The 13,533-nt window shown below is 41.7% G+C and overlaps 1 protein-coding gene across 1 annotated transcript; it reads right to left on the bottom strand.

Moving 5' to 3' along the window:
- Nucleotides 1-550: 550 nt before the first annotated feature.
- On the bottom strand, nt 551-12,359 carry LOC119242295 (SLAM family member 5-like). Its single transcript, XM_054693915.1, is given in 7 exon segments — nt 551-693; nt 2,315-2,434; nt 2,771-2,791; nt 2,794-2,869; nt 2,871-3,037; nt 4,375-4,716; nt 12,269-12,359. Coding segments are annotated over 7 exon segments (915 nt in total). The 5' UTR covers nt 12,315-12,359.
- Nucleotides 12,360-13,533: the final 1,174 nt, after the last annotated feature.

Raw genomic sequence — 13,533 nt, 5'->3', positions numbered from 1 at the left:
ATCTTAAAAAAAAAAAGAAAGAAAACAACTAGGGCAATTTAAAACAAACAAACAAACAAACAAACAAACAAATAAATAAATAAATATAGTGCTCTAAGACCAGGCTGAATCAGTCCTTAGGGAGCAGGCAAGTGCAGGTACAGAGGAGGGGATGCAATGTAGACACCTGGTCCAGGATGGAGTTGAACAGGACAGGTGACAAGGCAGGTGACAGGAAAGGACGGAGACAGAGTGACTGAGTCTGAGGGAGGTGATCTCCTGCCACTAGGAGCCCTCAGCACACATCATGCAGATATGGGTGGCCACATCAGAGCCCTCACCTGGGGACTCCCTTAGCTTGGCCCTGTAGGGAGCACTCCTTTCCTAGTCCTGACTCACCTAAGAGTTCAGCCCAGTGTGGAAACTCAGGGCCTCCGGCAGTGGGCACCAAAGGCTACCAGGGAAAGAGTTGGCTACTTTCTGTTCTTCTAGAAGGACTCATGGCACTATTTCCCAGAATTGGCATTTCTAGTTGGACCCTCTAGATCTTTGGCCATGGCCCTGGTCTAGGCTACTGCTCACTCCGAATCTGGGTGGGCGGATCATGAGGAACGTGGCTCACATTACTCTGGAGGATTTCATTGTATAGCCTGGATTCTGCTGGCCAGGTGGTCCTTGAAATTTCTGTGTATATTGTTTTTGTTGTGTTAGCATCTGTGTCACAAATAAAGATAAAACCATAGAATGTGAAAGGTAGAGGATTTTATGAATGATCTCTCTTTAAGATGAAGAAATGAGGCCTACCAGATTAACTAGTCCCATCTCTTATAGGAGTTGCTATGGTCTGGAAGGCACCCAGCTTAGGCATCCTTAGAACTCAGTAGGAATTCTCTTCTACTCAGGAATCTACTTTAGGCTGAAGGGATTCTACTCCTCCCCATGTGGGCACTCAGAATAGCTCTCCCACATGGGGTCTTTTTAGGGTCTCTGGCACAGCTACTTATCTTTTTACAGAAGAGTCTCAGGTTTTCAATTAGGTGGTTTTGTTAGGGGGAAAAAGGATGTCCTAAAGCTAATTCCATACAGTTTTTGTGGACTCCACCCCTACCCCAGGCCAAAGCCAAAGACACTGGGAACTACAAATCCCATCACCACCAAAGGGAAGGGTGGGGTTAAGCAACCAGGTTGCTGGGACCTGAGGGTGGGGTTAAGCAGCCAGGTTTGGTATAAAGCCAGACATGTGGGCTTTGGGAGGCCCCCATTTTTGGCTCTCCACCACCTTGCAGAGTTCTGCCAGCTCTGAGAGTGCCTTTGGGTTTCCAGGTCGGCAGATCGGGTAGGAGCATTAAAGACTTTATTTCCCTATTTTCTCCCTGAGTTATACATTTCCTCAATTCCCTTTCCCTTGTAAATAAACCTTTTATTAACCTTTTGTGTGTGCCTGTAGTGGAGTATTAATAAGTCCCTTTTAAGCGTGTGGGTGAGGACCCACAGCCAGGCAACCTGTTTTATATCGGGGCTGCTCTGTAACAGTTTCTCTCCAGTTATATCTGTGTTGGATTTCACCAGTGGGTACCTTATTACCTTAGTGTTGAACACATAGTAGATGCTCCTGCCTACCTTGCTTGATTGAGTCATAAAGTCAGACATTTATTGAGCTCCCTCCTGTGCCAGGAGTTGTGAGGTGATTGGTAGGAAAGGTAAATTTGAGGTGAACATGGGGGTAAGAGTAATAGGGGTGATGAGGGTGTAATGATCTCCTTGGGGCCAAAGATCAGGTTTCCTGTTTGAGAATGGCATCATACAAAAGGATCCAGAGTGATCTTATGACAACCATGGAATACAAATGAGTACATGTCCCTCAAGGACTCCCCAAAGATCATGGTCAAAAGCTACACAGCAGGTGTCAGTTTTCTTTAAAAACAAATAAGTATGATGCATGATTCAAAAAACAAAAAAAAACTCAGTGGAACTGAAGTGACCCCGGAGACCCCTGGAGACCCTCTAGTCCAAACCTCACTTCACACATGAGAACACTGAGCCAGAGATACTGGTCTAATGAAGCACATCTTGTTAATGTCAGCGCTAAACTTGAACCCATGTTCTGGGCCCACCAGACTCTGGGGATCCCAAAACAGCTCTGAAGACCATTCAAGGCAATGTCACACTGTCCTTGGGGACCTCATTCTGAAACTGGTGAGGTGGCAGGGAGGGGAGTGTAAGAGGGTTGATTCTTTAGAACAAAGGACCTCTCCACATCACTGGGGAGAAATTATTTTGGTTCCAGGGAGTAGAAAGATGCTTTTCCACATTTTACCTTCTGGGAAAATCCTACCTTGACCTCTTTTGCGCAGAAGAAGCAGAATTACTGGCAATATGATGAGCATAAACAGGAAAAGTACAGCCATTGTACTCAGCAGCCCAATGTGGCATCTCTGGTGGCTCAGCCCAGTGTCTGGAAAGAGAAGTCACAGTGAGACTAGGACCTTAGGAAACGGGCCCATGGGGCTGGGCAGGCTTGGTACCTTTGGGGACACAATCAAAATTAGGTGACCTTCAAGGTGTGCCAAAGCTCCAGGAGAGCACTTCTTGCTATTAGAAAACTAATCAGAGGGGTCTGGCAACTCTCAGAAGACTCTGGACACTTTCAGGGCACTGTGGGAGGAGACACCCTAGGACCAGCCTACTGCAAGGGAGGTGTATACCCCTGAGAATGAAGCCCAGACTCAGACCTTGCAGCTCTTCTGAGTGACTGCTGAGGGCTCTGGGAGGACAAGACTGAGCTGCTTACCTGAGCAGAGCTGCTGGGCAGGATAGACTCAGAGCTGTTGCTGACAGGGTTCCAGGCCGTGCAGGTGTAAGTGTGCTCTGGGTCTTTGTGGCTCTGGGTCTTCGTGGCTCTGGAAAATTCGAATGATGTTCCCCTCTCTCCCCAGGGAACTCCAACTATATGTTACATTTTTGTCTTCTTCCTCCACAAAGCATGTCAGTGTGACATTACAGGTGCTGTTCACAAAGGTCATTAAGCTCTGAATAATTTTTGGTTTCCCAAGCCGACCTGGGAGGGAAAACATGAGCAAGAAGTCAACTGGGGCTGGTTACACCAGCTGTGAGTGCCAACTGTTATATTTCAAAAAATTGTCAAGATGGTGGTTAAAAAGAGCTGTCATGAAATATTGAATTATAAAGACTTACAATTAAATTATATTAAAAACAAAGCTAACAAATACTCAAAACTCACCACTTTCTATTTCCTTTTTGGACATTTTGCTGTTATCTAGGCTCTCAAAGTTATTTCATCTTTTGTGTATGTCCTTTGTAATGATGTATGAATTATTCCCAACTCCATATGTCTTTAAAGCAACCAGGATGAGGCCCTCCCCAGTGGTGCAGGGGGTTGAGCGCCACATTGTGAGGTTGTCCTCAGCCTCTGCAGTGCGGGTTTGATTCCTGGCTGGCCAGGGAGATTCCCACATGGCGTGGCAGACCTCTCCTGTCTCGTTAGCTGCTCCCCTCAGCCTTGTGTTTCTGTTGTCTGCCTGTTCTGCTCCCCGCTCTGTCTCTGGTGAGTCCTCTCACCCTCCCGTCCCTCTGGCCTGTACCCCTGCTCTTGTATAAAAATAAATAAATCTTAAAAAAAAAAAAAAGCAACCAGGATGAGAATAGTTGCACCACAGAAACTGATAAAAGTCCGTCTCAGAAGCTTGTATACTGCGTGATTCCCAATATATAATGTTTGTGAAGTAACATAATCATGTACATGAAGAAAGGATTTGTCTTCCAGGAATTAGGGAGGGAGAAGGGGTAAAAAGTGACTCTGAAGGGATGAAAGAATCTTGTGGCCATGTTATCTTAAGTGTGATTGTGGTAGTGCTCACGTGAAGCTACATGTGTGATTATGTTGACCAGAGCTACTCCATGCTCACACATGCGAGTACATGTGTAAGTGGTGACATCTAACTACACTCTGTAGGTGGACCCAATGTTCATTTTTGGTTTTGATGCTGTACTGTAGTTAGGTGAGATGTTACTATTAGGAGAGGCTGACTGAAGTGTACACAGAACCTCCCCACACATTTCTTTACACTTTCTTTTGCATCTATAATTATTTCAAAATAAAAGGATCTTTTACAAAAGGGATTTACATACACTGGTCCTCACAAGAACTGTAGGACGTGAGTGCTGTGACTGTACATGTTTTATAGAAAAGAAAAGCAAGGCCCAGGGGACAACTGTTAGGGAAGTTTCCATGGGTAAAAACAAATAAAGCCACACCCTCTTTTTATAAGTTTGAAAAAATTAACTAAGTTTAAGTATAAAAAAAATTTAGGGAATCCAATTATCAGAAAAATCGCAAAATTGCAAAGCAAAACCTTCAATTTACCCACAACTCACGGTAGATTTGAAGGTTGTAACGCTTGGTTTCGGTAGTGCTTGAGGTCTTCAAAGTGACGTCGGCCGAGTAGATGCCTGCATCTTCCATCCCAAGATTTCTCATCTCCAGGTTGTAGTTCTGACCTGAGACATTTATTCGGTCATTATAACTGTTGTGAGTCACAATGACTTTGGGTACTGTTCCTGAGTCTCCTGGTTGTACAAAAGCAATTGATGTTTTGAACTGCCAAACAATGGTTCCAACTTGCTGTGATTCTGGGATATTCAAGGGGAAAGTAACTGACTCCCCCAGGATCCCATTCACGGTGCAGACATCTGTGTTACTTCCAGCTGTTTCTGGCCCTGAGAACACAAATAGAAAAACCACTGTGCCTGTTAGAGTCCCTTGTCCTCCCATCTCATCCCCTTTCCTGAGAATGCTTCTTTTCTTGGGCATCGACTTTGGAAGGGGGCATTCTACTCAAGGTATGTCTAATACGTTATGATGACCATGTAGTTCCTAAAAATTTTCATATTTAAACAAAATTTATTCATTTATGTGTAGGGTGTAGGCCAGAGGTGTGGGGGTGAGAGAATTCATCAGAGTCAGAGTGGGGAGCAGAATAAGCAGACTGACTGAAATACACTGCTGAGGGGAGCAGCAGGCGAAACAGGAGAGGTCTGCTGCAGCCCTGTGGGTAGCTCCCTGGCCAGGGATCAAACTCATGTTTTAATGACTGTCAAGTGCTTCATAGTGCTGAGAGTTAACACCTTGTGCTACCAGGGAGGCCCGAAGATTCTCATTTAAAAATTAAGTTTCTGGACCTCCCTGGTGGCGCAGGTGGTTGAGCACCGCACTGTGAATCTTTTCGCAGCCTCTGCAGTGCCTGTTCAATCCCGGCCAGCCGGTGAGAATCCACATGGCGCAGCAGACCTCTCCTGTCTTGCCCGCTGCTCCCCTCAGGAGTGTATTTCCTCATTCTGCTGTTCTGTTCCCTGCTCTGTCTCTGGTGAATCCTTTCACCCTCCTGCGCATCTGGCCTGTACCCTGGTTTTTGTCTAAAAACAAATAAATCTTTCTTAAAAAAAAATGACATGGGGGACATGAAGAGTTTATTTTCTTCTCTTTCTTTGCTTTTCCATCGCCTTTTAAAGACAACATAATTATAAGGTGCTTTTTCTCCTCTTCCTTTTCCTCTTCTTTTGTTACCTGTTATTGTCTCTGAGCTCTATTTAGTGAGGAATAGTTTTGGGCCAGCAAGGGTGATATTAAAAATATTTAATTACTAATTAAAGCATTTAACCAATCAGGAAGGTCACCAGCCATTAACAATAATTGGATCATTCTGATGAGTACCAGCTGCATGTAAGCACCCAAGAGCAGGACATAAGTATTCCACATAGGTGGGCTCAGACTGCTCCTAAAGTTTACCCAGGGTTTGGCATAAAGAGGCAAGGAGAAGGATCCTTGAGAACGCCAGTCATTTTGAAGTGTCACAAAACCAAGGGATTTCTCAAACACATGGCTGCCCCTGCCTCCCAGCACAGTAACTCCTGAATGGGGCTGGGAGCTGCTAATATCTTTCTTTCCTTTTCAGATCAACCAAGTCTTTCCTTAGGAAGAATATCCCAGGCAAGTTCTGATGACCTAGTTGGGGTGCAAGTTCAGAAGGAGACGGTACAGGGCCCTTGGAGGGGGGGAGGGAAGAACAAGGACCCTTATCTACTGTCATTAAGGGCTGCGTGCCAGGGGCTGGGTTAGGGACTCAGAGGCAGGTGTAGTCCTATAGCTCACAGCCCAGAGAGTAAGACAGATGCATATACAAATGAAAAATAAGACCAGGGGGTGAGTGTTAGGTGAAGGAAACAGAAGGGGGACAGAAGAAGAAACTAAGGCTGCCTTTGGTGGCAGAAAGTATAATTTGCCAATATTTATTTCCTTGAACATTAATTCTCTGTAGATAAGCTGATGAGGTCTGGTGGAAGGACTCGAATCCCAGGACCAACAAATGTGTACTTGTGATCTGTGTGATCACACAATCCTCTAGCCCAGAAAGACAATGAGCTTCGTTTAATATGGCCATGCACCTGGACATTGTTAGTGATATTTGAACAAGGACCTCCACATTTTCATGTTTGTGCTGGGCTCCCCAAATTGTATACTTGCTCTTGGTCTCAGACCTCCCATGTCTGTGAAGGCTTTTTGAAGTCAGGTCCTAACACCTAAATGCCATTCTACTCATCAGATTCAGGTTAGGTGTGAAAAAGAAAGGACAGGATGTGGGAGCCATAGACTCATGGTTCTGGTAGGTTCTGTCATCAAACCCAGGAAATGTGTAGGCCTTCCGCTAAGGCTGAGATCTTAGTATTAGAACATTGTACAGCCACAGGATGGTATGAGGGTATGATGTGTAGTTGTATTATCTCCTGTAAAGTCATTCAGGAACTGATGCTGGGGTGGCAGATATGGGTAGCTGGGGAAGTCCTGCAGCAATTTGTGCTGTTGGTGTTATTCCTGAGAATCCTGTGCATGCTGAGAAAAGGCATGGAATGTGAACAGTCCTAAGATGAAGATTTTGCTACCTTTGAACACACCAAATGTGGTGTGAGAGAAAATCCATTACACATAGCTGTGGTTTTACAACCCCAAAACCACTGCATGTAGGGGAAAGATAGGGGACTAAAGATGTGGGTGCTGGGGTGGAAGATAGTGGGGAAACCCTGCACCTACTTGTGCTGCTAGTGTTATTCCTACCTATAAGTTGGGCACTTAATAAAGCCATAGACCCTTTATGAGTCAGTTTCTTCATCCACAGAATGGAAATAATAACTATAAAATTTGCCCAATCTAATTAGTGATCAGCATATAGTATGAAATACTCTGTGAATCATCACGGCAATCTAAATGTTAGTTATTTCTGAAGTTGATAATGAAAATGAGGAGGATGATACCCATAATCATCGTCTTCTTAATAATTGGTACATAGGCTTTAAGGCTTCCCTAGTCCATCTGTGAGGGCCTGTTGACACCATGGTCACCCTGAATAATGTATGAGTCATTATTAAGGGCTAGTTCAAGTAAAGCCACTAGGGATAGTTTTACGTGGCACTCCACTTGGTGGAGTTTATTCTTTCTTTAAACACTTCAGACTTTTTTTTTTTTTAAAGAATCTTTCTATCAATCCACCTCAATACTTATTTTTCTAGATGCTAAAGGGACTCAAACATTTTATTAGTGTTGATGGGGGCACGGCGAGCAAGAAAAGAAGAAGCAGACAGTCAAGCATTGAGAAATCTTGTGTCATTCTCCTTGAGGATGGAAAGTCTTGGTCACAGGATTTTTAAGAAAAGAAAACTACCAGCCCCAGAGAATAGTTACTATTTTCTCTATTAATTGATTTTTATCATCTTTATGAGATTTGAGTTAACTTGAATCTTTTTCTTTAAAACAAAGATGCACTATCATGCACACACACAAATTCGAAAATGAATATAGGATAGTGGCCATGCATTATTATATCTCTATTCCTCTGTAATTGCACACTTTTATTATTTATATATTTATTATTAACTATTGAGCATAAAGATGGAAACAAGGAACATAAAGAGCTCCAGTAATATCAGTCCTCCAACTGATATCCCATACTTCTTTCTAGTTTCTACACAGATGAACCTAGGTGCTTCCAAACTTGCAGATATTTTCCTTCTGAGTTTTAAGACAAGAAAGGGTTGATTCAGAAGATACTTTGGTAGACTGATTACCAGCATTGACCTTGGGTTCCTGCTGAGGAGATACTTGGCTATTTTGTCAGTCACCATATTGATAAGAGGAGCTTTTGGGTTAATGACACTCCTGAGGCAGGTCTCTGCTTCTTCCTACTGGTGTCCTGTGTCATCAAGATGTGCAGTTCCACAACATTTATTTGGAAACTGGATTTTTTTTTTAATTTTTATATTCCCCATACAATTGCAACCCCCTGATTTTGACCCCAATCTCTCCTTTCTCTGTCCCGCCCCCCTCCCAAAGTGTGTCTCTGGTTCATATTTGTCTGTTGATTTTTATTTTTTCTTTCTTATGGTTATTCTTTTTCCTGGTCCCTTATTTAGGTTTTCTAAATTCCTGCTATGAGTGAGACCATCCTGTATTTTTCTATTTCTTTCTGGCTTATTTCGCTGAGCATGATCCCTTCCAGCTCCATCCATGTAGTTCAAATTGCATGTGTTTATCTTTTTGGATTGCTGAGTAATATTCCATGGTGTATATGTACCACATCTTCTTGATCCAGTCATCTATTTTTGGGCATTTGGGTTGTTTCCAAAGCTTAGCTATTGTAAATAGTGCTGCTATAAATATAGGGGTGCAGGTGCTCTTTGAAATAGATGTTTCTGTGTCCTTTGGGTAAAAACCTAGGAGTGGAATTGTTGGATCATATGGAAGCTCTATCTTTAGTGGTTGAGGAATCTCCACACAGCTCTCCATAGTGGTTGGACCAGTTTGCACTCCCACCAGCAATGCAGGAGAGTTCCTTTCACTCCACATCCTCGCCAACATTTGCTGTTGCTAGTTTTTTTTTAAATTTTTTTAATTTTTATATTCCCCATACAATTGCAACCCCCTGATTTTGACCCCAAGCTAGTATTTTTAATATGTGCCATTCTCACTGGTGTGAGATGGTATCTCATTGTAGTTTTGATTTGCATTTCCCTGATTCCAAGGGATGTTGAAAATTTTTTCATATGCCTGTTGGCCATTTGCATTTCCTCTTTGGAGAAGTTTCTTTTTAGCTCTTCTGCCCATTTTTTGACTGGATTATTTTCTTTGTTTTTGTTGAGTCTCGTCAGCTCTTTGTAGATTTTTGTGATCAATCCTTAATCATTAGTGTTGGGTGCAAAAATGTTCTCCCAGTTGGTGGGGTTTCTCTTTGTTTTTGTTATTGTCTCTTTTGCTGTGCAGAAGCTCTTTAATTTGATGTAGTCCCAGCTGTTGATCTTTGCCTTCACTATCACTGCTTTGGGTGATGCGTCTATAAAGATGTCTTTGAGGTGCATGTCATGCAGTGTATCGCCTATATTTCCTTCTATATATTTTATGGTTTCAGGTCTTATGTCTAGTTCTTTAATCCATTTTGAGTTGGTTTTTGTGCATGGTATGAGATAGTGGTCAAACTTTATTCTTTTTCATGTAGCGACCCAGGGAAACTGGATTTTTGCATTTATGTACCAATATCCCATGTTCCCCATTCACAATTTATTCTTCATTCTATGACTGGGTGTATGCTTTTGACCCCTTTGTGAATGCAGCAGCAGCCTGTTCAAGTCTCTTTCTAGAACACAGAATGTCTTTATCTTCAGGTCCCTCCATGCGAGGATGTTGGGTCAATGACAAATTGGCTCTTGCACACACTCTTCTCCAGGCATGAAATCTTCTAACTTGTAGGCTCATCGTTGGGCCCTATTTAAGCATGGGAAGATACCCATTTGGGTCTACTCACCTGTTGGACTTTTATGTATCAACTGCTAGAATACCCTACAAAGGTGTTTTCTTTTCAACAGGGCTTCAAAGTCCTGTCTATATTGGACCCTTGTTTGCAGAAGTTATTTTAACTCAAATCAAATTATGTGAATGGTACCTGAGTGATGTCTGTATATAGGCATTCTTTGGATCTTCTGCCTAGTGCCCCTACCTTAATTTCTGATGTTGGTGAAGACCTACCCACAAGCCCCCACCCTCCTCTGCAGGTAGTTGTGAGATAGGTCCAGCCTCTGACTGAACTATTCTGACTTGATGGGAATAAATCATGACTTTTCACTGACAAATCACAGAATGGAAATGAATGATCGGCAGAGGGACAGTACTTTGGTATCAAAGTGGGTGAAGACAGAAATGGCCAGTGGTTAAGTCCAAAGACATTTGTGTTCAAATGGAGCAGTCATGGGATTAGAAGAATGAGTTCAATTTCTAACTGTACCAACTTCAGGTTGTAAAATTTTAGATGAAGTATTTGACTTGAATCTTAATCTATACTTAAAAAAAAAATAACAGAGGCCTCGCCAGTAACACAGTGGGTGAGCGCAGCGCTGGGGAGCTGTCGCAGCCTCTGCAACGCGGGTTCAATTCCCACTTGGCCAGGGAACTACCCACATGGCCTGGCTGACCTCTTCTGTCTCCGCGCTGCTCCCAGTTCCATCTGCCTATTCTGCTCCCTGCTCTGTCTCTGGTGAATTCTCTCACCCTCCCAGGCCTCTGGCCTGTACCCCAGTTCTTGTATAAATAAAAACTAAATCTAAAATAATAATAATAGAAAAATAACAGGATTAATAATATTCATCTTGTTTATTTTAATGATTTTAGTATGGATCACAAGAATGTCAAGATAAAAATTGCAGAAGGCTTTGTAAACTAAGTATCAAATGCATGATGGCCAGTCTTCTCAGGAACCTGGGGACATTCCTGTATTTTCCACTTAGTTTCTATCCAACTGTTCACTATCTACTTGCATTTTCTGCCTCCTACATCAGGGTGACTAGCACAAGCTCCAAAGCCATAGCTTGTCTAGTGGGTGTAATCTACGTCAAGCTTGAATTAAAGGAATCACAGCTATAAATGGTCAAGGAAACTCAAGAGACCAAGGTGTATCAATTCTACCTTTTCAGGAAATCCTAACCCACTGGATTCTTTATATTCTAAATCATGCCAGGAATATGCTGGTGCTTTTACAGAACTTGTGAAAGATTCTATAGGTAGATTTATTAAATAAGAAATAGTCAATTTTGACTTTAACAAAGCAATTGTTTGGATTAAATGAGATAATATATACAAAAACACTTCAGACCTAGATTAATGATACAATTTTCTTTGTGCTAACCACAGCCAGTGGTCATTTTGTCCTTCATAATTAAGCCATAATAAGAAAAGAGAGTTTTTCATTCAAGTTCTCCATCTCTTTTTTGAGACTTAGCTTATTTGTAAAATAGGGATAGTAATATCATCCCCACTTATTTTAGAGAGCTTTTGGAGGATATAAGTAGAGAATAACTCAGAATTTGCTTTGCAAAGAAAGGGAATGTGCAAAGATTAAGTTTTCAAAATGATAATTATGATCATGTGTCACTCTAATCTGGGAGAGCAATGAGATATAACTGGGAAGTGCATGTCTGTTCAAAAGTAGGTAATACATTTTATTTTATTTTTTCTAATTTTTTTATTGTATCACTTTTTTCATTAAGTTAACATTGGTTTATTTATTTTTTTAGATTTATTTATTTGTACAAGCACTGGGATACAGGCCAGAGGCGCAGGAGGGTGAGAGGATTCACCAGAGACAGAGCAGGGAGCAGAACAGGTAGAAAGACTGAAATACACTGCTGAGGGGAGCAGTGGGTGAGGCGGGAGAGGTCTGCTGCACCATATGGGTTTCTCCCTGGCCGGCCGGGAATCAAACCGGTGCTGCAGAGGCAGCAGACAGCTTCACAGTGCTGTGCTCAACCCTCTGCACCACTGGGGAGGCCCATTGGTTTAAGCATGGTATAAGCATGATTCAGAGGTATAGTTTCCTATCTCTTCAAATGTAGGAGGTAACACATTTTAACCCACCCCCCAAAGAATTTGCATTTAAGTTAGTCAAGGTTTTGGATGATCTGTTCTTTCTTGGGGGTCTCTGGGAAGTTCAACCAAATGTTAACTCTCTTAAACAGAAGAGTTCATTGCAGACCTTTGGAGGCTGGGCGGAGACAAAATTCAGAAATATAAACTCCAAAGCTAAAAATAATTATGTTTCTCCCCAGTCAGATGGAGCCTTCTAGAGACCTAGGGTGTGTCTGTTAAGACAGATCAAAGGTGCATTTCAGCATCTTTCTGAAGGGAAATTTCTAAAAGTAGAACACTAGAAGGGAGTCAGCAAGGGTCAAAACTCACAGGTTTGCAGGCAAAGGAGCAAGATCCATAGGAGGGGCTGAGCCATCTTCTCCAGGGCTGGTCTTCCGTGGGCAAGAATGGCAGGAACTCTGCTAGCAGGGAGTTGGTTTCACTTGTGTTTTTGTGCTCCATTTATAGACAGATTAAGAAAGGAAGTCTGAAAAAAAGTGTAATTTCCATCATTCAAGAAAAATTAACCCCTTTCACCCAGCAGAATGCTGAAACTGTATAATGTTATAAGCCAACGCTATTTCAATAAAAATGTTTTACAAAAAAGGAAGTATGAGTTAACTGACTTAGGAAAAGTTTATCTATACTTTATGATGCTCATTTTTTCCCTATTACATAACATTAATGCCTAGTATTATTTATTCAACAAGTATTTACTGACTGCCTACTAGGTGTCAGGTGCTATTTAGGGAACTGGCAATATAAAGAGCAGCAAAGTAACTAATCTTGCTCTTTTCCTGAGCCTATGTTGTTGTGGGGAGCTCAAACGGGTAATTTCAACATAATGTGATAAGGACAGCAATGGAGAAAATGAAGGGAAATGAAACATCTTAGATTAATTATTTAATTTCACAGAATTTAACTGTATTCCTCTCACATTTTTAGTAAGCTGATTTCCTTAAATATATAATTACTGCATGTGCAAAAACATACCTCTATCATGTGTGCACAGAGAAACAAGAAAGAAGAACATGAAATTGCCACTTGCTGTTGAAAACCTGACTTTGTATTCCCTTTCTTCCATCTTCTTTCTCAGCAGAATGCATATGTTTTTTTTATGTTTTTAATTTTATATTTTTTTACATCATTTTTCATTTTTCATTACATCATTTTCATTTTCATCTTGGTTATCGTCCTCATTAAATTCCCACCCCTCCTTGTTTTGATGCTTGCCTGTTGATTTTGATTTTTACTTTATTATAGCTAGTCTTTTTCCTGGTCCCTTGTTTAGGTTTTCTAAATTCCTGGTATGAGTGAGACCATCCAGTATTTTTCTTTTTCTTTCTGGCTTATTTCGCTGAGCATGATCCCTTCTAGCTCCATCCATGTTGCTGTAAATAGCATGAGTTTACCTTTTTTGATTGCTGAGTAATATTCCATTGTGTATATGTACCACAGGATGCATTTACTTTTTTAAGCTATTTCTCAGAGTCAGTTATTGTCACCTAATTCAGATCTTTAGTTCATAAGGAGAAGTTCAGGTTTTGAACAGAATTCTTTTTCTTCCTGTTTTCTTCTTTCTTCTTCTCTTTACC

The sequence above is a fragment of the Talpa occidentalis genome, unplaced genomic scaffold (genome assembly GCF_014898055.3).
Source record: "Talpa occidentalis isolate TD23 unplaced genomic scaffold, MPIMG_talOcc4v2.1 talOcc4.12, whole genome shotgun sequence".
In the NCBI taxonomy this organism is placed as follows: domain Eukaryota; kingdom Metazoa; phylum Chordata; class Mammalia; order Eulipotyphla; family Talpidae; genus Talpa; species Talpa occidentalis.
Note: the sequence above shows the minus strand (reverse complement) of the source record. Positions and strands in the feature narration are given on the sequence as shown.